The 25395-nt window shown below is 35.8% G+C and overlaps 1 protein-coding gene across 8 annotated transcripts in view; it reads left to right on the forward strand.

Moving 5' to 3' along the window:
• The window catches only part of DLG2 (discs large MAGUK scaffold protein 2), a 999038-nt gene that overhangs the window by 616820 nt on the left and 356823 nt on the right, over window positions 1-25395 (forward strand). For all 8 annotated transcript variants that reach the window (XM_018071067.2, XM_025894987.2, XM_018071060.1 and 5 more), the window contains one exon: window positions 5222-5272. In XM_018071067.2, coding sequence (XP_017926556.1) covers window positions 5222-5272 — 51 coding nt within the window. The remainder of the gene's footprint in view (window positions 1-5221; window positions 5273-25395) is intronic.

A 25395-nucleotide genomic window follows, 5' to 3' on the forward strand; every position in this document is an offset into this window, starting at 1 on the left:
TAAGGATCACTATTTGGTCTTACTGACAAAACAGAAATTGTGAAGGGCTATTTAAATCTTATACTTGTTAAATTACCCAAATGGCCTTGATGTTTCTGAAATGTAAAATAACATGGTCTAGCGAAAGGTGACCCTGCCCATGACAGGGAGGTTGGAACTAAATGATCTTTAAGGTCACTTCCAACTCAAACCATTCTATGATTTCTGATTCTAGGACCATCTCTAATTATACAGCAAATTGGAAATTTTTAAAAGACAAATATATCCTGGCATTACTTTCCCAACAAGAGATTGGCAATCTTGTATTCTGCTGGGATTTAGGTGATTAGACAACTGGTAAAACCATAAAGCCAAAGGAATAAAATTTGCATGTTGAAGGGTAGTTATCTTCCTATGCATATAATAATAGAAGTAAAAGAAGCAGTCTTCTTTCCTGAAGATGGCTGAAAAACAATATTCAATTAAATATGATTAAAATGAATTTTGCTTGTAATAAAAGTCTACAGATGTTATTTTCAATCTTTTCTTAAAAATAAGGCTAAGCATAACAAAGAGCTCTAAAGACAATTTTTATTAGAAAGGAAAGGGGCAGTGGTTTTGAAATATTGCAGTTGTATAAATTGTACATGTTTTGATGGTGTTGCCACTATCATAATACACTGCTTATCATTAAAATTCATATGGTGAAATCTATGTCTTATTGAGTGGGTGGATGCAGTTGAAGATGGGTAGAAGCATGGCATAAAAGAATTATGCAATGCTTTACTTTTTGAGTGTAAACAGGTTCATCAAATCAAATAATTGCCAAAGTAAAAAAAAAGTATCAAATTATTATTTTGTAGAAAAAAATCTTAAAAAGTCTTAATAAAATGTCACAGTATGTGGCAGAAAATGAAAAACCCAGTAGAATGTTTTTCTCAAGTATTTTAGGAATGTAGCATCTATAGAACTGATTTTCATTAAGGGACTACTTCAGATGCTTATGTCACCTTTAAACTACTGTAAAGGAGAGACTTCCTGGAAAGTCAGAGTACAAGTCTTCCCATAAAGGAACAAACAAATCTTGGTTTGTCAGGTCTTTACTTAGATGTTCTGTGTGCTAGGCTGTATTTCAGATTTTTTACAAAATAGTATGTAAAAACCTCTCTTTACCTGTTCCTTATTTTTCATTCTTCTAAAAGTAAGTGTCATTTGAAGATGACTAGAGGTTTCGTCTTAGAAAAATAAGAGAACACTAACAGTGAAGAGAGCTCCACCAGGAAATCTCTCTTGAATAATGAAGTCTAGATAGTTACCATACATTACATCTCTTTCTTAAAGACATTTTCTTGTAAAAGTTAGGTAGACTCCTCCAGAATAACAGTTGCAGCTGTAAATGAAGGGCAACTGTTACCTTGCCTTTAGAAGCAGTTGTTTTAAACATTGACGCTTAATTAAACTACGGTAACTTATTCTACAAGGGCTGGATATTCATCACTCTCTGAATCATGAACATATGTAAGGTCAGGAGACTGAGAAACTTCTTGCATTAGACCTGTATGTTGGCAATGTAACAGAGGCCCTCAAAATTACCTCAAGATTTCATGCAGACCTGCTCCCATGTAGCACTTCTATGTTTTGTCCTGGTCAATAGTAATTTTTTTTTTGCTGCTGAAAATAAAAAGATGTTCCTGGATGAGACACATTTTTATTCTGGACTCTGTGCCTTGAAGAAGGGGTGCAGTTGATGGTGTCCTTCCACGGACCTCATCTAGTGCACCTCTTACCCACTCTTGCTGGAGTCCTGTGGGCCCATTACTGTCACAGGTGGTGTTAAGCACTCTTTCTCAGAAGAGTGGACATCAGTGTCCCAAATCAGAGAGGGAAACCACAAGCAATGTATCTTGACTTTGAGCTTTTGGGAAAGGGAAAAGACTGAATTGTTCCTGGTGGATATCCTAACTGTTGGGCATGTGGGAGCAGGTGCTGAATATCATGTCATGCATGAGCTGCCAGTTACGGGTCCAGACAAGCCCAAAAAAGCAATCAGGAAAGCTGCTTAACTGGAGATCTGATCTTTCACTGCTGTATAATTATAAAAGACATACAGCATCCCTTAAGCAGAAATTTGTTACAGTCTATAGCCAGGAGAAATGCAGAGAAAACAGATTTAAGGCAAGTGCTCACCAAACTTTACATGTCATTTTTAGACTCTGTTTGTACATAGTGAAAGGAAACCTCAAGGCACAATTCATCTCACCTACCTGAGATTTCTAGTGTAGGATGAAATGAATTAAGACCTCCATGTGCCTGGTTTTTTCTCACCTGAGTATAAAGTGTTAGATGACTACCTCACATTTCAGAATTATAAATACAAAAAGTTACTTGAGATTAAAGATATCTGTCATGTTGAACTTGCACTCCTGAAAGATGAGAAAGAATTTTCCCGAACATATGGGAAATGCTGATGATTTCTTTGACTGTGTAGAAGAGAAAACTCTATGAAATTGTTTGGAATTTTTCATAGGTATCTAAAATCATGCAGGCTATAGTAAATATTGCTGTATGTTCTTACTGTAATCTCATATAAAAGCAGGATTAAGAAAACTCATATAAGAGAGACAGAAGGACAGGTTCCCACTACTTGCAAGAAATGTAAGTTGCAGATTCAGAGAGCTTGTTTAGTTGCTTTGACAGGCCAGAGACTGTCAAATTAAAATGTACAAAAACAGAGGGTATGTCCATATGCTGCTAAATGAGAGGACAGTCAAGCAAGTTCCAGGGCTGGAGCCATGATTCTCTTCCTGCTTGACTGTTGGCTCACTTCTTGGCTATTTGCTTCCAGCAGGCTCCAGACAGAAACAGCCTTAAGCACTGAGAATTGGCTGAAAACTGACTATAATTTAGCAGTGTAGGTGCAGCCAGAGAGTCTGAATATGAAACAAAATGGTGCTAGCAATGAATGGTACTATATACAGCACCTGCTTCAGGTAGGTGCAGTATTTTATTAGATCCTTTACGAAATAACTGCATTGGTCTGCTGAACAACCAGCAAGGCAAACAGAGCAGTGGACTGTGTATGCAGATATATATGTTTAAACAAAAGGAGCTGGATCAAGATCAGCTTTTTAATTCATATCACTCTTGATGCTGTGGAATCTGATAATGGAACTCTGCTGTGATTAATCACGATTTGAATTGAAAGCATTTTCAGAATTGCAACTATGGATGATAATAGAAACCCCTCAGATGATCATAAGCAATACATTGTTTGTGCGTAAATACAAATTGAGTATTCAGCTTGTGTTTTGTCCTTTCATCTTTATACAGAGGTTGCTCTCTTCTCATATCCCTCTTTTTCCCATTTTGCTGCACTAACGAGTTTTTAATGCAAAGGAAAAGCGATTATAAGCAGTGAAGCAAAGACAGCTTTATAGAGCAAGATTGAGGAATTGAAGACATAGATCAGAGCTATCCACCAACTAAGATGAAAGAGAATTTTATGAAAACAGAGACATATAGATGGCTTTGATTTCATTATCATTAGACAAGAAAGGATGAAAAATGGAATAGCTATAAAGCTGTTCGTTCGTACCTAGTCAGTTGTCTATAATAATAAAAGACTCAGTGCAGAAAGCAATAGAGTGATAACATAGAACAGGAAACACATCCTATAGTAAATTTTTTTCATCTCTGATTTTAATGTAGTGTGATGTGATCACCAGATCATAATAAGTAAAAAATACAAATTTTATGCACATATTAAATATTTTATTCATTGATGCTGTCTTTTCATTTCAATGTTAAGCATGGGTTGTTTGTTTGGACTTTTCTCTCTCTTTCCTTTTTAATACAGGTTCTGGGGACTGTGTTTCTGTTACTGATTTCATGGTTTATAAGATCTTGAAATGCAGACAAATTAAATAGTTGGTGGATTTTATAGAAAGCTTTTGTTTGGTAGATGCATGTACCTTGTTATAATATTAATAAGAGAAGTACCTAATTACATTTGAAAGGTGCTTGACTAGATAAAGAATGATTTATGTACAGCGTTTTCTAATTACAGTTAGAAATCTAATATAGAAAATTAGCAGTTGGGAGTGGGGAGGCGTAATAAATGTTCTTGTTCTGAGAAATAACAAATCTATTCCTTGAAGATCATGTCAATCCTAATGCTTTGCTTCAGTTTAGATCTCACAAAATATTTTTTTCATTAAGTAGAGCACTAAAGCAAAACTATTTTCCAGGACATAGCCTATCATCACAAAAACTAAAGCGTCATGATTCTTATTTTTCTTTTAGTTAATCAATACTTTTTGGCCAAGTCAAAAAAATGCTGACTGGTTGTAGCTAAGTGATGCTTTGAAATTCTTCTAAGATTTTAATGAGAGAAGTATTTTCATTGCTCTGCAGTTTACTTACAATGTAGTCAGCCTTTGTGGCTTTCTCAGATGCGGTACTCTACCCATTTAAGAAACGATAAAAGTAGGGGATGTTAAGTGACATGCCTAGAGGAACAAAAAAAATCCATATCAGACTGGAACAAGGTTTCTGAATACTGCTTAAATCAGTGTCATGTCTTCAGCTGATAGATTTCTTGTCCAGTGCAATCCATTTTGGTACTCTACATTTTGTAGCTTAATTTATTTTGACACTGAGACTCAGCATAAGAATTACATTAACATTCTATGCCTTTTTGCTATTTGGCTGTCTATTTCAAAGGTCCTCTGTCATGTTCTTGCCCTAGGTTAATATAGTAAACAAGATCTATTTCAGTCTATGTATCAGTAAGTGATTTTTACATAAATACTATGAGTTTCAGGTCTGTTTTTGTATTGCAGTGTAAATTGCAGCTCATAAGACAACGCATGAATAATCTTTCTTCCATTTGTGAGAAAAATTTTTAGAAACAGGTCTTCTATTTTGACATGAAACTATTACCTTGGAAACTATTTAAATATTTGCACAAAGTCCACAAACACATTATGTCAAATATCAATCGCATTACATATGGAACTTACATATTCGTTACATACTGAACTTTTACTGTTTTCAAGTTTATAGGCTTGATTACATGCCATTCAAGACAAAGGGAACTAAGTAGTCTACAATTCAGAAATCCTCACCTCTATGTTGAAAAATATGCTTCAGTAAACTGATGATACTGGAAGAGCTGTACAGCATGACTATGAAGTTACCTTCCATGTGCATTTAAGGAATTTTCTGATTTTATTTTGTTTAGGTCAATGGAACAGAAATTGAATATGAATTTGAAGAAATTACTTTGGAGAGGGTAAGTATAATTTATGCTCTCTTACAGGAGAACACTGTAATAAAAATAATGCAATTATGAAATTCAATGTGATTAAGAATAACATTTTGAATAAAGGTGGCCACTGTTTATTATAAACTATAAAAATGCAAGTGATACGACAGGATATTCCTTTCATGATATTGAGATCTTTGAGGTGTAGATACTTGCAGACAGTATTCAAAATGCTTTTCTTCCTCATAACTCTGTCAGTGCTCAACTAGGCATTTGATTATTGTGAAGAGCCTGCAGGACTTGGTAACTCCCTTTTTAGCTTGTCAATTGGAATTGTGGCATCTTTTCCCTTTAAAGGTCTTAGTTTTCCTTGCACATGTGCATAATAGAGGACACGTAGTGTAATACTATAAAACAAAAATTTCAAAAGGGTTTTTAATGTTTAAGTGGCTACATAAAAGCTATAGACCATATCTGTATGTAAAGGATGTGTTTTCTCAAAGGCTGAATTACCTGAGCTATAATCAGGGCTTGCACTGAAGGCTCTCTTTGTAGTGTGGTTTAAAAGTAGCACCAAAAAAGATATTTAAAATTTGTGCTGCATAATATCTTCCTGGATGTGGTGTTTTTTCCTTGCGTTTTGGTTACATAGCTACTGTCTTTACACTGCGGACTTTGTTTGACACCAGATCAAGACCAAATGGGCTGTGTATGGGGTGAGAGAGAAAGTCTGAGCTTTGTCATGTGCCGTAGTGCTTACAAAGATTTTTAATGGATGCAAGAATGTCATCACTGAATTCCTTCAGTATTCTACCAACATCCTGGTAATATGAAGTTTTTCCATCTTGAAGCACAGTTCAGCCCCTTTTTACATAAAATGATTGAATGAAAGGCCAGATTTATCAAGATGTGACTGACACCATATGAACAAATGCCTGTAAGGTAGCAAATTACCATTAAATTAGATACTTATATTATATAATCCATTGCATTTCTTCTGCATGTTATATTTTTAATTGTCCAGGATAATGAATTCCATAACCATTCAACTTAAAGGGATGCAAGTTTATGTTCTCATTGATTTTGCTCTCTCGGGCAAATTATGAAAGAGCATTATATCTTTTTGTCATAGCCATCCTCATAACAGATAACATATAAGGTTATAGGCACTTTTTATCTACCGCCTCTCAACTTACTCGCGCATCACTAGTTATTCATTGGACTAGAGTTTCCAAAGGTCACTGAACAGAACACATGCCTCCTGGGTGATATTTTGAAACCACTTTATTTTTAACAGATGTGTAAGTTATCAGTGTACCTATTGCAGAATGAATGTGATTTACATCTCCTGTACCTGTCAGATGCAGATAATTAGTTGGTCATAATGCAACATAATATCAGTTAAAGACTGAACAAGGATAGCAAAAAGAGATACAGATCTTAATGGAAAATATTTCAGTTGTTTTCTGGATGCTGCTGGATCTGTGGCTTCTGATTATTACTGCTCGAAATGTTCTGTCACATGTATTAGTGTTTTGTCTCAAAGGCAGAATACTGTGTCTGCTGGTTTTTGTGTGAGATATAAAACACAAGTGATTGCCTTTAAATAGCTGTCATTTATGTCAGACTAAAAACGTTTTCAGAAAAAAAGACATTTTAGATGTTGATTGCCCATTTTCTTCCACAAAACTGCTTTTAGAAATTGGATGAGAATCTTCTCTCTGTATTTAATGGCAAAGCTGAAAAATGTATTAAGGTTGCTGCTGTTGAGAGAGAAAAATGTAGTTTGCTCATACCAAACAGTTGGTAATAAACTTTATATTTTACTCTAGCTCTTCAAGTTACAGGATTCTGCATCTCCAAACATACCAAATATTTTCTTCCTGACTGTTTATCCACATTTTGAAATGGTCAAATTGTTTGAGGGTATATTAAGGCTTTTGCACTCTTACCTGCTTTTTTTAATAACATAATGAAAGGGGAGGTGGTAAAGAATTCATGAATTCAAAACACTTCACAGTCTCTATAGACACCATTAATTTAATTGTAGGAGATCACCTTCATCCATAGGTGACATGAATTCGTGGGATCTGCTGAAGAGAGTTACTGCCTTTGATATGAACCTTGCCTCAGAGTGAAGAAATGTCTCCATCCCTTAGGGAAAAATAAGACCACTGTGTGCATGTTGGCAGAAAGTGTCCCATGTGGAGCTGAGGAGCAGATTAGCAGAGTCCCAAAAATGCCAAGAGCAAACTCTGCTAATGTTCTGGGGAAAAGGATAGTGCAGAGCTTGCTGAGATCCAGCTGGTATACCAATAAATGACTTCAAGGATACAGTGGGCTTGTGAGGAAAGCTTTTTTTTTTTTTTAATTTTTGCTCTTTGAAATAATGTTGTTCAGCTGTTTTTATTTAAAATGTTGTGTCCCAGTTTACAGTTAAAAGGCTTCAGGGAGAGCTCAGATAGACAATGAATTTGAGGCAGATCTACCTTAAATCTATGATCAGTGCTGTTCCAGGTGTTAAAGAAGTTGTAAGTATACCTCTGCCAGCCCTCCTTGTAGTGAATGCTCTTATCCTCTTCTACAGTTGTGCTAGCCACTTCTCAGGTACCTTCACCAATCCCTGTACCCACAGGGACCACTGTTAAATAAGCAATTCTCAGAGCTCTCATAAGAACATACTTGAATAACAGTTCATAGTTAAGACAAATTAAAAAGACCAAAGAAAAAAATGTGTGTGAGATTCTTTGCTAACTTACAGGCATAAAATGCAGATCCAGGTGTCCAGGTGTAGACTAAAACTTCATGATTAGTAAAAACTTCCAATGTCTAAATGCACAATTAGAAAAATTTCTTTAAAATAAGCAATTTGCTCTAGCTTGAATATTAAAGACATTTTAAAAAGGAAACTCTACATAAGACGATTCATATTAGTGCAGTCATGTTAGTCTTCCATTACTGCAGGACTTGAAAAACTTATCTAGTGCTATCAAGAGACCTATCTGCATTTGTAAATCAGTGGTCAGTGTAAGAGATAATCAAGTAGACTCTGGTACAAAGGCTAGCCTAACATCCCTGAGCTGGAGGAAAGTTTTAATTGATTGACTCCTTCATACAGTACCATGCTTGGAGACATATGCTGAAGAGAGGATTTTAATAGAGGTTGATGGAATATCAGTCAATATAAATAGTTACCTTGATGACAAGGAGACAGTGGATCACTTAACGATTCGTATTGGATTTATGCCAAGTTCAACATCTGAGTTCAAATCTCAGTGCTTTTTTGCTCATCTAACCTCGCCTACTCTTTCGATGTTAGGAAAAAAGAGCGCAGTTATGATTAGTAAGGCTGTTTTCATGTTCAGCACATATTTTTTATTCGGTAGCTGTATAAAAGGAAAATTATATTATTTTTCGTGGAATAGAATGCTTAGAAAAATTAAATTCTATCAACACTGGAATTAAAGACATCTAGTTCCCAGAGCATTTACATCATGAGGTTGAATGACCTTGGTATTTGAACAGGTCCAGCTCTAACTGAGAATTTTCCCAAGGTTGAGACATGCAGCAAATGTCTCTACTTCTTTTTCTTTTATACTCCTGTGGATTTTCTGGCTTGTGATAACAATTTAGATTACACGGCAGAATGTTCCCATTTTTTAATGAACCACGTCATTTTACAAAGTGTTCAGGAATTTGTTGTTTTGTTTCCTGTTCACTTTTTCAGTTTTTCAGATTGGTTGCAATTGTTATTGGTCTCACTACAGTTGAGGGAGAGACAGACATGGATGCTCACATAGTGTAATTTTTTCCTTAGAAAACCAGGTTAAATACATTCATAGAATCATATTCCAAAAGAGTAAATTCTCAGTGATGATTTATCATCTTGGAATGTGCTGTGATAACCCTGATAAATTTAATTCTCTATCCACCACATGCTCTGTTCAGTGGAGAGACTCAAAATCTACTCTGTCTCTTCTTTCCTTTGACTTGATAGTTCAGTGACATCAAGCACCATGAAAAGATTTAATTTTTCTGGTTCAAGATAATAGGTCTCTAAAGGGTAAGTTCACATTTCACCAAATAGAAGGACCTATTCAAATCTCAACTAAAAAGGCTATAACTAATCATAAGTAAACTTTTAAAATTTAAAACTTCTGAGGAAACAGAAAAAAAAGTAAATTCTTGCACATTTCAGTAAAGAATTTATTCCAAACCTCAGTTTTTGTTTACTTTAGATACTTGTAAACCAAAGAAACTGTTTTCATCACTAATCTCCTTTGTGCAAATGTAAAAGTTTGCAAAAATATAAACAGGTGCATTCCACTGAACAATGAAGAGCAGTGAGAATTAGATTGTATTCAATGACTCAAGGATTTAATTTGACTCGATGTCTTATTTTTTAATACTTAACTATACATCTTGTTTTAGTAGAGATCATAGAATCATAGAATGGTTTGTGTTGAAAGTGACCTTTAAAGGTGATCTAGTCCAAGCCTCCTACAATGAGCAGGGACACGTTCCAGTAGATCAGGTTGCTCAGAGCCCTGTCCAACATTGACTTAAATGGTTCCGGGGATGAGGAATCCACGACTTCTCTGACCAACATGCTCAAGTATTTTACTACCCACATTGTAAAAAATTTCTTCTTTAGACCTAGCCTAAATCTACCCTCTTTTAATTTAAAACAGTTATCCCTTGTCCAACAGGTACAGGCCCTGCTAAAAAGCAGTCTGTCCCTATATTTCTTATAAGCCCCCTTTGAGTATTGAAAGGCTTCAATAAGGTCCCTGTGGAACCATCTCTTCTCCAGGCTAAACAACTCGAGGATGCTCAGCCCTCTGATCATTGTCATGGTCTCCTCTGCACTCAGTAGGTTCACATCCTTACACTGGGGCCCCCAGAGCTGAATGCAGCACTCCAGGTGGTGTCTCACGAGAGCAGAGTAAAGAGGGGGAGAATCAACTCCCTCGACCTGCTCATCACCCTGCTGTTGATGCAGTCTGGTAACATTCATGCCAGGTCATGGCCATCTTCTCATCAACCAAGATCACCTTTTGCTGATATATGTGGGAAATAAGGTTTTCGCTATTAGTCAGTAGTGTATCTTTGTTCTACCTCTTTTTAAGGTGTTAGACAGCAGTTGCTCATAAATCATTATGCTTTGACCTCTCAGGAATGAGACTGTAGGACACTGCAGTGCTGGGAAAGCCTTCCTTTAAGTGTTTCAGAAGTAACAAAGTGGAAGGGAGTGGTCAAGAAATGGCCACTAGGAAAAAGTATTTTCGAAGTTTAAAAGTGTGTGCTGTAGACACATGGCTTATGAGAACCCAGAGTGCACAAATCAATACTCAACCATCAACAGCCCCAGTGGAGTGGTCTGACATCTTCCAGCAGGAGAAAGTAAATGTCTAAGTGAGCGTCCCTCAGGTACCTGCCAAGCTCCTCCAAATGCAATGTTGCTCTCTGAGTGTTTATTTTTGCAGAACTGTAAATGATTTCTTCACAGTTGAAAGCTTTCTGTGTGCCCTTATTACATTTGCCTGCTTCCTAAATGGTAGTTTTTCTTGCAACCTCAGATTGAAATAGATTATAATTTAAAGGCAGAATCCTTCTTATTGACTAGTTTATACCAGATTCATAGTAGAATACTGACCTATACGTGTCTATTGCTATAAAGCTCACCCACGGGATTTTTTTCGCAGAAGATACCTACAGGAAGAGACAGAAGTATCTAGGTATGGAACTGAGTTATCAACAAGCAGAAAATGAGAATCTCATATTTTTCATTGCTGTGCAGACAATTTGGAATACTGATTTCTTGAGTATCCATATAGAGTCTCTGTAGTGTATTTCTCTGTGTGTATATATAACACAAAATTCTATAAAATGAAAAAAATAAATTAAGAAAGATCCTTGAAAATAAAGGTGTAGTGGATGCAATCAGTGTGAAGGAAATTCTCTTCTGTGTTCTAATTCCAATCACAGTTTAGAGTTCAGACTGACGGGCAGTTGTGTCAATGGCTGTTTTTTACCTTCAGAGAGGTTTGTAAGTGCTGGAAAGGGCAGTTGCCTCTGAATGCAGTGGCTGAAGCAAGGTCTGTCTCCTTTCATCTGTTGTATCTTACCAGATTTTGCTTTGACCTAAGGTTGTGCAGGAGTGAGCTGATGAAAGGAACTGAAGGAGCCTGGTGTGCAGTCCTGCTAATGGAATACTGAAATGCCAGGTCAACATTTTCCAAAACAACTACAGAATTTGTTTGCTTTAGTTCCATGACCTAAATTAAAATTCCTTGGAACAGTCTGATTTTTTTAAATATTGCTCACCCAAATCATGTGACTTTCTCCTCAGAGCAGCCCTAATTTGGTACCCAAAATATAACTAATCACTGGAAAATTTTGTTCTTTGTTCTTATTCTGTCAGAGAGTCATTATGCTGAAACTATTCCTGGTTGTAGAGCTGTGCATTTCTTGTGGGGCCCTGTTCCACCTGTGCGTGGTAGAGGTACGAAACGTGCCAGTCCGGAGTATGCGTGGAAAGACAGAAGAGCTGGGAGATAGAGGGCTGTGCCTTTTGAGGCACAGAAGCTCCTGCCTGGTGTTCTTAGCTGTCATTCTCCACATTCAGTGTCTGGGACTGGAAATTCAATAAACCCATGTAACTGTCTTACTGAAGACCAAGTGCAGTGATGGAACAGCTATTAAATATGATCTCTCTCTTAGAGATGCGAACAAGATATTTTTATGTATTGTTATTGCTGTTAATAGTTATATTGCTAAGGAACAAGGTGAAGCAGAACAAGTGAGCTGCCCACAGCTGCAGCATTGATACTATCCCAAAAAGAGGGACGGGGTAGGAGGACTAGTCTGATGTACAGATAGGGGTGGTCTGGACTGCTTCAGAATACACGCTGCCAGAAGAATTTGATTTATCCAGGGCAAATGCTAAGAAAGCATGTGGTTTTCCCTTGAACCTTTGTTTAGGAGAAAGATTTGCCCTATATTTCATCATTGCTACAGCTCTGCAGAGTGTGCATCCTTTTTCCCAGCTGTGAAGTTGCACCACTTCTGATCTCAATAATCATGACTAGAAATCTGCAAAACTGTGAAAATGAAGACAATAGAGAGGAAAAGCTGCAAGTGAATAGGCAAAAAAAATTAACTGCTACACTGTGATTAGAAAAAGAAACTGAAATAACACCATATATTTAGGTCCCTCTGGGAAGGGTTCAAAGAAATGAATATTTTCATATTGTTTTCTTAGAATCCTTCTTTTAAATCTAAGTGTCTGAAAAACACCTCATGGATGCTAGCTCAGTTAAATCAGAATAGTGTATTTATTTGGAAAAATGCTATTTAAATTCCTCTGAGGGCATTATTACAGTGAAGGCTGTCCCCTCCCATGCATGTGTGTTAGCTTTATAATTCAGAGTAAAAAAAAATACATAGTTTGGATTTACGCTTGATGATTCAAGCTTTCCAAGACAAAGAATATTTGTATTACTACAGATTAATTAGGCTTTTATTCATCTGTGTATGTAAATTTACCTGTCTATGTATTCATTGATTTTAGTAATTCATATAATAATTTCTGGATATTTCTTCAGATGAGGGGTTCACAATTTGTTTCAATGAATCCTCAGGTCCACAGAAGATTATGAGAGTTGAGTGAGAAATTTTAATTAACTGAATATTCTGTTATGAAAGCTCACTGTGGTATTTTAGTGGTTTCAAAATAATTTGAAGCTTTGAAGAATGCTCAAACAGATAAAGAAAATTTGAGATTGTTTGCCATTTTTTTTAAAATTTAATAAGAGTCACTTGAAACACTGAGCTATTTTGTTCCCGAGGGAGTAGATTTCATTCTCCAATATATTGAATCTCAGGCCTGAAGTTACTTAGATTCTCTGCCTTGAAAACTCACTGGGAATTTGTTCAGGGAGAGCATATCAGTAGAAAATACAGATACTAGAAAGAAGACACTAGAAAGCATTCTGAAAGTGCTAGAAACAAAATTAAATTAACTGGAAAATATTATGTGTATTCCATATCAAAAATGAAGAAAAGTTAAAAAGTTAAACATAATTTATTTAAGAGTTTAAAACCTAGCTGAGTATAGGAAAAAGAATTATTCATGTTAATCTCTACTTAAATGTTTTATCCCTTTAATTTTGTCAAGATCACTGAGACCTTGAGTTACCTATTATTTGAAAAGTTACTTCATGCAAGTCATAGCTACCTTGAGGCAATGTTCTGCTGCTGTTTCTTTTAAATTATTATGATATTGACATTTTATTTTTCAGGTAATATCACTCATTTATTACTTTTCTCTCATTTCCTAACTCACTTGCTCTCACCAGATAGTTTGCAGGGAGTAATTCTGCTGCTTTTTTGTATTATTTACGACTTTACATGAAAATTGCCTTTACTCCAGATGTAGCTCTTTAGGATGTGGCCTTTCAGCTTATTTACTCTATTATCTTTAGCTGACGAAGTACAAGCTATATCTCACTCCTATTTGGTGTTTGGAAAGTGAGCATCTATTGCAGGCTGGTTTTGAAGCTGCCTTGGTGGTGAAGTCAAACCTACAGAATATTGCAGTTTCTGAAAGGAATACTTCAGTGTGCTGTAGATAATGTTGGTCTAAGGGAAGAAAGCTTTGTACTATGAAACAGGGCAACCTTTGGAGCTGTATCCCAGTCCTTCAGTCTGATGCAGGATAGCAGACCTTTCCCTCCAGCCACTGTTAGACAATAATTTTGCCTGGAAATAATTTTGCAGGAGCTTAATCCAGATTTAACAGTGTTCTCAGTGCTTGGATTTTATTCCAATTTTCAGGAAGTGCAAACAAATAGGTGTTATATTCCACACAGTGTGACTTTTCCAAACTGGCATAAATTAGCCTTCTGGAACAGGCCCATGGAGTCACCATCCCTGGACATGTTCAAAAAGGAGTGCACATGGCATTTTGGGGTATGGTTTAGTGGACATGGTGGTATTTGGTCAAAGGTTGGACCTGATGATCTTGGAGATCTTTTCCAACCTTAGTGACCCTATGATTCTATGAAAAGGCCTGCCAGTAGAAATCAGTCTAAGTGTACCACCCAAGCAAACCTGGTGTCCCACTCTGCGATACTCCACATCAATCAACACTAGTCACTAATGAGCAGAGCTGCAAGTGAGGCTTCCAAATAAACATACCAGTTCTGAACAGAAGCTTCAGAAACACCAATAGGAGGGTATGTATACATTAAAAAGTAGTTATATGTGTGTCTGAGATGCTTCTTTTCAAAGAAAGTATGTGGGAATCTTTTTGCATAAAGACTGAAAAAGTAGTACAGAAAAAAATATGAGCTACAAAGCACTGGTCTGACTCAGTTTTCACTTAGTTTTGCAACTGGCATTGACAAATAATATGTAGATTTAAAATATGTACATTTAAGTAAATGAGAAAAATGAACCTCAATTTACTGGTAGAAAATGAATCATTCTGGAGATGATAATAATCACCTTGCAACAAAGATGGTCATTTTCAAGGCAGGACTTTAAAAAGCTGTCTCTGATGTACTAGATTTGTCTCTTAGAAAAAGCAATGCTTTGCATTGCAGAAAATTGCTTTTCATTTTTGTTATAATTTAAAATCAAGTGTAATGCATAAATTAGGGCCACACAGCCTTGAGGAATCAGTATACCATTTCAGTAGGGAGTGACACTACAAAGATGAAGAGGAATAAGGGGGGAAAAAATTTGCTGTATTACACAGACTGAATTCCACAACTATCATTACTGTGCATCTTAACACAGTATCACAATAAAAATCTCTGATTTGTTCTTTGGATGCAGCATTGCAATTATTTTCTGTTCATATGCATTTGTATTTGAAGCAGTCACAAGATCATTTGTGTTCCACTTATAGCTACCATCCAGTTTATCTTTGACTCTATGAAGGGAAGAAAAGCTTTTCCTTGTCCTAGGAGGGCTGAGAATTTATCTGATATGCTTTTTTGCAAAGTAGTTTTACAGGAGCAATGACCCACTTTGTAGCATGTAAAAGTTCTTCGAAATTATATGATATAGACAATTTCCTCTCAAATTTGTCCCTATGCTTTAAACTGCAACTAAATGTCAAATAGATAAGGTACCACCAGGTATTCTGAAGTCATAAGTAGATGAAAAGCAATTGTATGCTGCTTATGCATGTTTTATATTGCAAGTTATTGCTTTACCCTAAGAATTTTACCTAGCTGGTGAGACTCAAGCATGGCTTGAAAGTCACCTTATGCAACTTAATGTGATATATGAATTCTGACTGAATTCTATGAATAATTTATTTTTTGAGTGTTTTTTAATTTTGCAGAGTTAACTTTTTCCACATTTTCTATACCTCACCTGCAAAACAGAAGAGAGCTCCTGGTAGCATATTGCCACTGTGAAAATTTAATACAAAGATTGCTATTAAAGAGAATTCATTTATGTAGGGGGGAAGAAAACAGAAACCACTAAAATAAATTATGATCTTGTAATTTTAATCCTTACTAATGCTGAATAAAGTGCAAATCTTTTTCTTAACTGTAACAGTGATGATGAGGAGAAGTATGATAATGTACCTAGTGTTTTTGTCATATTTCATGATGGGGAAACTTAAAGCACAGAAAAGCAGGCCAGCTGTAAAACTAGCATGAAAACATGCATATCCTAGGATCTGTAATCTAGCAGCCTCCTTTTTGAAGTCCACAGTGAAAAGTACCTATTCCGTTGGTATCAAGGGCCTTAATAATACTGCAAAATTTACAGAAGTTTAGGAAATATGGGAAATAAGATAGCATTTTTATACTTTTATAATGTCCCTTGAATTTTTAAGAAGGCTAAAATATGTGTACTTAGTACTTGTCCATTCGATATTTGTTTAGGAAAGATAATAAATATTTGACAAATAGATACTTTTATTATATTTCCAAAAGCAGAAATAGGGCTACATTACACAGTGAGGTAGTTCTACATGTTTTTGTCAATAAACACATAATTATAATACTGAATATTGAAATCTTAATTGATTTTTTAAGCAAGAAGAAATGCTATACCTATGCAACTTACATTATAATGAATATGCATAGAGATTTCATATTAAGCATTCTCATGAGAGAGCTAGAGATCATTGTTATAATTCAACTGGGAGGAATGCCTTTCTGTGAGGAAGCTTAGAAAATGAATATGGCATTTTTAGCTGTATTCACTATAATGTGTTTTAGGGAGAAATGAGTGAGTTAAGATTGTATATGTGTGTGTGTGTGTGTGTGTGTGTAGGCCTACAGTAAAAAGAAAATGTAACTGCTTCGGGCTATAAATTTTGAGCTAAAGCAACAAAAGCCATTAAAAATCAATGTCTCCCCTGATTTTCCACCTCCAAACAATGCCATTACTCATCTCTCCCAATAGCAGAGAAATATCCATCAAAACAGGCTGAGGACTACCATGATCTTCCTGAAGCTGCAGCTCTAGTTTAACTAGGTGGAAGGAAATCAGATAAATATAGCAAGGACTAAGAATCTAATGTAACTGTATACGAATAAAACCCCAAACTATCTTTAATTATGAGAATGAGCAAGGGCCTTGATTTTCCAACCCGATTTCTAAAGGAGTTAATTGAACAGCATCTGCATCTGTTACACTGAGTTTTCAAGTGATCTTTGAGTATTGAAGAAATTTGAACATATTGAAACAGATCTAACACCCTGGTGATGTTTAAAAAGGGTAAATGGATGGAGTGATTTATTATGGTGTCTGTGTAGGTCAGAGAAAAAGGGGTGTCATACTGTTCTGGGTAAAACACAGGTATTTTACAGTGGCCAAATCTGAAGTCATGTGTCAAGAAAGAGAATACAGCCTTTGTATGAAATCAAGGACTCCTACCTCAAAAGCAATGAATCTGCAAAAACGTCCTGGACCTTATTGGCTATTATGAGCCAAACACAAATTTTCAGTCCAGTGTTGGAATCAAAGATGTAGTGAAGGCCTACAGTGCATAAATGAGAGCTTGTAGAGTAGAACAGGATTTGGGATGTGGAATGTAACAGGATTTGGGAGCTAATGTGTAAAACTTTTGGAATGTCTTGCTTAATTCTACTTGAAAAAGATACTGATAACAGAAGTGTCTCTAAGGGGACACCTTGAGAGTTATTGTGACCTTGGAAAACACACTCTCTTAGTGAGAGGCACAGATACCTTCATGAATTTATTTTTTGGGGGGGAAATTAGGAGGTGATTTGGTCAGAGAAAACAGGCACTTACATGAGAAATAACCTTCAAGAGAATGTTCTCCATCCTATCTGGAAGGAGATAACAGGAGCTGATGGTTTGATGTTGAATTTAGACAGGTTGAGACTGAACAAAATAGGTCAGCAATGGCAAAGGAGCAGGACCGGATGAAAGTTTTAGGAAAGGGATCTGATAGAAAAGGAAAAAAAGAGCATAGTATAAGTAAGAAGGAGAAAATATTAATGAATTCAGGAAAGGTTATCAAACACTAACTGATCCGATCAAGGGCAAAAAAGGACATTTTGGGAAGGACAAGGAACACAGCAAATTGCTAGTGGTGAAGATCAGGTTCAACCATGTTAGTGTATATGTGTGACACATAGCTGTGTATGTGGCATATTTTTAAGGGATCAGCAAGACAAACCAAATGCTCCAAAACAACATACCATCCTTTACTACCATCCTTTATGAAGACTAGAAGACATTAAGGAAGGCATTAAAGCTACATTTTTTTTTTGAAAAAGTGTTCTCAGGGAGTGCAAGAAGACAGATGTGTGCTCAATTCCTGTAAGAAGGGGGGAAACTGCAAGCCTGTCCTGGCTTTTGTCTCCTTTTTGCAGTAATTGCTCTATATAATGAAGAGACGTTGTGGAATTATGTGATATTTTTCTCCTGAGATGACTTAAGTAGGTCCTATAGCCTATATTAGGCAGGAGTTCAAGGTAGATGATCCAGTTGTTTCCTCAGTCTTAGATTAACTTTGAGGCATTGATTACCTACTTGGGCATAATTAAAAAGGTAACAGTTTTCCAAAACTGTATTTGTAAATTAAATATCTTTATTTCCTTGTTCTGAGGAACAGGGTATTTCAGATGCTATAGCATAATGATTGTTGTTAAATGCTATCATTTTAATGGGGACACTAGAGTCAGTAGAAGTCAACCCTACAAGTTTTTAGTGTTTAGCAGATGATAGTGTTGTCACTGAAAACCAGTCTCCCATAAATGAAGACAGAACTCTTTTTGCCAAAGTGATTTTTTAATAGGATTTTTTAAACCTTCAGGAAAAATAGTGTTTAGCTTGTTCAAATTTGCTTAGAATATACTGGAGGAGGGACCATAATGTATTTGTGAAAAATACATGCTCACTGAAAACAATTGCCAAGAAAAAATGGGATTGAAATAACAGACACTTGAAAAAAACCCCAAAATTCTAAAATAGAAATAAGTATTAGACAAAAGCAACCTACATGAAGAAGAAATGAAAACAATTACAGCTGTTATGGGACACAATTGTATGCTTTGGAAATTGTCAGATTTTCATTCCTGTTATATTATTCTGCTATGCTTAACAAACATGTTGCTTGTATTGTATTATCTCAGGTAAATCAGCTCTCTAGATACGGCTAACTAGCAAAGGAAATTTATAGATACAAAAGCTCTTGGTTCACTGAAAAACAGAGTATATCTATGAAAAATGCACAAGTCAAATTGAACAATGAAGCACAGTGCAGCAACCAAACTGGATCCTGGAGGCTAACTGCATTACAGAGAGCACAACCGCATTGACTATTTCTGAACAGAAACATGTGCAACAATACACTGGCAGGACTATGATGCTAAATTCAGTCAATATACTCCTTTGTATACTAGAGAAATACTGCTAGTTTGAAGTTCTTTGCATAGCAACACATTTGAAGTAAAACTGTGTCCAAAAAAACAAAAAGCCCTAGCTGTCAGGTGTGCAGTGAAAAACAAAATCATGAATATGTTGTTAGGACATAAAAAAAAAAAAACCAAACTCCAAACCAGGTGGGTTTAATTGAATTTTAGACTGCATAGAGATCTGCAGCCTACAAGAGAGAAAGGTTTTTTGAGAAACTGAATGGCAAACCATTAAAGGCTGAGTTGAAAATGGAACTATAACTGTAAACATTATTATAAAGGCGGTAATTTTATCAAAATCTTAATGGCCCCAAATGCTCTTTCCATCTTCAAATTTTAAAAATATTTTTATATTTAGAATGATGAAAAATACCCTTGAAAATACTATTGAAAAGCAAACACCACATTTTCCTGTATTTCTTCTATATCCAGTGAGGGTGTTTAATTTTTTCTGGTTTTACCTTTATCTTACTGATGTTTTTAGAAGTCTTTAAAATCTGGTGATAATTGCTTTCCTTCCTTTGGTAAGTTTGTTGGGTTTTTTTTGTTTGTTTTTTTTTTTTTGATATGTCACAGTGTAATAATTACCTATATAAATAACTTTAAAAATAAATTAAAAAATCAAAGTTATGCATCTATGAAGATACCTGGCAAAGTGGTTATCAGAATTAGTGAGCGCTGGGTTTTTTTCAATTTGGTTTTCAAAAAAAAAAAAAAAGAAAGAAAGAAAAAGGACTGGTTCACTGAATAATATAATAATGATTTTACTTCTCCACATTTGGGAGAAAGGGTGTTGTCACCTTCCTTTTTTAAGGTGGTATATGTGACTCAGATTCATAAAGGGACTTGGCCAAAAGACCTACATAGATGAAATGCAGGCCTGCAACTCTAACATAGTCCCTGACCATTTAGGCACTACCAGGTCCGTGTGAATGTCAGAATGTGCAGCAAATTATGCTGGGGATCTTAATTCCATTCTTGTGCTTTTCTGGGAGTGCTGCTGCTCTTAGATTACCACTTGTCTTTCAACTGGCACCATTCATGAACATGATGTCCCTGGGTTTGGATCACTTAAGAAGTTTAATTGCCCGGATGTAATCTGAACCTGCTCATTTACTGGGGAGGGAAGAAAGGAGATGTGGTGGCTCTTCCTACTCCACCACCATTCCTGTGTAGACATGGATGATTAAGATCTCCTTAACCTGAAGAGGAGCTATGAATACAGTTTCCATTTCCTAAGAAAGCACTTTAGTCACCAGGTAATTTGCATCCATAGGATACAGAGATGCTTGACCCTTCCTTTCAAAGGAGCAAGAGGAAAGAAAAGCTACTGTGGAGTCAGGAATTCATGATTTTGAGTGTCAGGAAGACAATGGATTAGAGGCAATTTGTTTCTGTAGCCTAAGGATGTTGAACTTTCCCAGGGAGACTGGGAAAGTTGTATTAGGGGACTACTAGGATATTTTGCATTTTAAAAAGTTCAGTTTTGCATTTTAAAAAATCTAAAATCCAGAGATAACCCTAGATGTGAACTCAGTGAGTGGATATAAAACTGAATCTCACATCCCATTATATTTCAGCTGCAATGGATTGCCTCTTCTTGATGTTCTGGGTCTTTTTAGTACTCCAAACATTTGCTTAATGTTATTCAGAATGCTATTTATGATACTCAGTTTACTGACTACTGGTTTGATATAGATAAAGGAATATTACTTTGTTTTAATTTTGAAATTAGAGAACCCTCATTTGCATCGTTGCCAGAATACAGAAGTATCAGCTGGACAGCTAGATGTTTTAACAGGTGGATTTAAGTCTTTCTTTTTGACATTTCTAATATCCCAGAACATATCCAGGAGACTGTTCAGTTTAATTTCAGAGTTTCTGGCGCTATCCAAGCACTTTGGGGAAATTATATGAGTTCTTGCATTTTTCAGAACAACTGATCCAAACCTCTCCTTCAACAGCAAGTCCTTTTAAAAGTGCACTGCAAAGCATTTCAGGGATTTGAAGGTCACAGTGTTTGCATCATAGACAATGGTGTGTGCTTCAAAACAAAAGTGCTGTAAGGAAAGTATATATGAGTTCTCTCTGGATGTAATAAAGGGCAGCTTATCCCCATCACACAACATTTGGGATCTCTAACATTTCTACTGTGGAAAATCCAGTCATTAGGCATATATCATTTAATCAATCATTGGCAAGAATGATGTCAACATCAGTTTGAAGAGACTACTGCAGAAAATGGGAACTGATTTCGTAAGTTTTTTTCTTGTGGATTTTGAGTCAATATCTATGTTCTGCAAGGTAGAGTTTGAATTCCATGGACTGTTGCTGGAAAGCAGGTTTGAAGACATTAGGCACAGGCAAGACTGAATGAAAAAGTAGAGTTTGAATTCCATGGACTGTTACTGGAAAGCAGATTTGAAGGCATTAGGCACAGGCAAGACTGAATGAAAAAGTAAGTCACTCCTAAATAATTTTGTTGTTGTAGCACTAAATTGTTTGAGAAAACAGTTTATTGTTCTGGAGATACTGAGAAAGAAGGCATTAATCAATGAACAATTTAAAGCAGTATTCAGACTTAAATGGATGGAGAAACCATTCTTTCTAATTATTTTGTTCTAGTGTCATAAGGCAAAGACAAGTGCCTGTATCTTCCCTTCCCTTTCTTCTATTTTCATTGTTTTCTCTATCCTTTCTTTTATCTTGTAATGCATCAATTAAATAGTAAAGCACTTAGCAATAAAGTTTCCTTGAAACAAGCTTAGTGAGGCAGCAGTATTGTTCAGTGCTGAATTATAAATAGCACTGCTATTAAACCTGACAAAAATTCACTTCATTATTCTTTTTTGGTGTTTATATGCTCACTAAAACCAATGTCCTCCCATATTTGAAGGAGAGAAGACTGTTGCTGATTGGTCTATCTTATCTTGTAGTATGTGACTATTTAACAAACAAAAAGAAAGCAAGCTATAATATGAGAATATTATGAAAATGAGCCAGAGAAATGGTACATCCAGTACTTTTTTAACTTAGAGGGATAGTGAAGAAAAGAAGGTTATTGTAGCTGGTGAAAAAGAAAATGCAAAGAAAAAAGGAAAAGGCACCCAGAAGAAATTCTGAAGGAATGGGTAGAGAATAGAAATCTGACCGTTGGAGAAAACAGATGTCATGTTCATTGTGCTTTAGGCTTGCACCCATAAACTGATCTAAAGCTTCATGGAGTCAATAGGAGGCTCTTCACAGTCACTAATGGATTTTGGATCTGGCCCTAACAAAGAGGGTGATATAGGCTAATTGTCTTACTTAGTATGCTGATAGAGCTGATAGATGTATTTTCATAAAAGCAAACAAGTCAGAAAGATTTTTAAAGTTCTTCAGCCAAATCTCTACAGGGTGAAGAGATCACAGGAACTACATCAGACAGAGGCTTTGTTCTGTCTTTATTTTTGTTTCAATCAATATCATTATTTGTGTATTCTTTATCTTTATATGCAAATATTTTATAAATAATAAATTTAATAATTTTGTACACATACAATGGGAAAAATGGCCTATGGGTTATTTAGCTTTTATGCACTCAGGCTGTTTCTAGTGTGTTATTGATTTTTAAAATACACAGACTAATGTTAGTATAGTAATTATTTTCCCATCTGTATCACCCTGACTTTGCTTATTGATATTCCCTTATTCTCACTGAATTTGGTGATGCTCTCTGCTTACTGAAAGAAAGGGACTGTACAGGAGACACAACTTCTCTGTTTGGAGGACATGTGATGGTAATAACAGATATTAGATATGCCTAGATATTTCTTTACCAAATTGTAACTGAAACAGAAAGAATCGGTAATATTTTAGATCTCCTTAATAAAGACCTCATAGAAGATCTGAATTTAACAAAGAACTGAGGACCAAGTCATTTCAAATCAATTGTTTAAATTAAAAGAAAATGTTTGAATTGAGTTTCTCTTTGTATAAAGGGAAAATTTGAGGAAACCAATGGAACAAATTATTCAGCTAAGGTTTGGAGGTAAACATTTGAAATGGAGAAGACCTTGAAAGACTTTGAATGAGTTTTGCAACTTAGTAAGGAAAAAAAGTGCTGTAAGGAAAGTTCCTTAAGTGGAGGAGAAGATACTTCTGACAGAATATTAAGACTAGAAAAAGGATTGGTCTGTGGCAAAAAGTATATCTGAAAGGTCGGTATTTAACAGAGAAGTGAGACTTGGCAAAAGTCAACTGAAATAGATCTTAAAAAAAAAAATCTAAATGGAAAAGGAACAGGGAGTAAGTTTTGGAGCACGATCTAGTGAGATAAAATAGTGATTGGGTTTGTGCCATCTACAAACTAGTATTTTGACTCCATATTCCTTAAGGACCATAACTTTGAATATCTTGAAAGGTAAAGAAGCAAATTATTTTAAAATAGAATATATGAGTGAGGAAAACTTCAAGAACCCAAAATTAATTTAAGTTGTGGGAGGACAGGTGATTTCCTTTCTAGAATTTTAAATAAACTAAATGAAGTTTTTAATCCATTCATCAAAGCAGTGGTCACACATTTGAAGCAGAATATAGAATATTGATGTAATGGGAAAAGAGACAATTTGTTACAGCACATAGTTTCAGCTGATTGTACCAGAGTAATTTGATAGCTTTTTATTTTTGTTTTTTAAATGACTCCCTAGGAAAAGAAAATCTATTCTCCCTTTCTTGACTCAAACATAGTAAGCATTGTCCTGGATGCTAAGGGGATTAGTAAAAAAGCTCTGAAATTGATAGTGCCTGTTTTTATGGGAGATGACAGATTGCTCTAAAGAGGTAACTGTCAGGTTGGAAGATAATTAATGAGTCCTTCATGATGGTTCCCAAAATGCACTCTGCTTAGTAATGATCTTAGCACAAATCATTTCTGCCTGATGTCCTCAGTCTCAGTGAAATTACCTGATGTCACAGCACTGCAAAAAGTTTTCAGTATAGGGAGGATGTAAGTGTTCTAAAGAGATCAGCGGGTAATCTCCAGAACTGATGTAAAAGAAAGATAATTAAATTTAATCATGCCAAGTGATATGTTAAGTACCTGTAACTAAGAACAAGAACTTGTGCTACGTAACCACAGCTCATTAACTGACAGAGGTGAAAAACACTTTCATGAAGTAGTTTTGTATAAGTAAATTTATGTTCAGTGGTTGTAAAAAAAGATAAACTGAAAAAGATGTGCAGGTCTAGCAATATCAAAGGAGGTGTCTCCTGTACATATGAAGAGATATGAAAGCTATGTGCCCAAGTATCATTAGATATAGTGGAATATTGCATTTGAAAATGAAGATAACTTCAGGAAATGGCTACTAGAATACTGTAGGTACTAGACTGGCATCTGAAAAGACACTAAAAACTTGTCCCATTAAGCCTAGAAAAGCAAAGTCTGAGAGGAGAAACTATTGTCATCTATAAATTCAGTTGAAGGTAAAGACCAGAGAGGGAAGATAATTAGCAAGATTAAAGGACATTGTTGATAGAATAAGAAATGAGTCTGAATTGACCCTCTATAAATTTCAGCTGAAAATAGAATAAAGTTACTAATCTTCAAAGCCATTAAGCTTCCCTTCTAATGCTGACTTTGTGGTATAGTCTTCCAGTAAGAATCATTTTTTAAGTGAAGCTTGACTAACTTAGAGAGGTAATTATTTTATACAGTTGTCCGCAACAGCCATAGAGCTCAACTAAGAAACGCAAGACCTCTTCCTGTGATTCTAAGGAATGTGCTCACAGACAACACTGTAAGATTCCTGACTCGAAAACCTATCTAGACAGATAAATAAGGTAGATCAAATCCTCATTTACATGCAGAATGTGTCATATAGTAAACTGGTGCTCCAGGGCTAGACTATGATTTTGAACCTACACCTGCTCGAGATGCATTAAAGCATCACCTACATTCCTCCTCAGGCTATGCAGAACCATGGTCATGGTCTGTCATCACCTGAGCAGGTGGTTGGATTATGCATTCATAACTTCAGCTGCCCTTACCCACACACCACAGCTGAACGATGTGGCAATACAATTTGCCTCTAGTGTTGAAATGAGGAGAGGAGGGAGCTTGTGGTGCATGAGGACTACATCTGAATGTTGTGCTTAACACACCCCCACCAGCTCAGGACCGTGCTGAAAGGCAGCGTAGGTGTATCAAACTGTAGCTGTACATGTTTCCCCAAGTTATATTACGCTGCT

This window comes from Manacus vitellinus, unplaced genomic scaffold (assembly GCF_001715985.3).
Source record: "Manacus vitellinus isolate BGI_N305 unplaced genomic scaffold, ASM171598v3 scaffold_2_pilon, whole genome shotgun sequence".
Classification (NCBI taxonomy): Eukaryota; Metazoa; Chordata; class Aves; order Passeriformes; family Pipridae; genus Manacus; species Manacus vitellinus.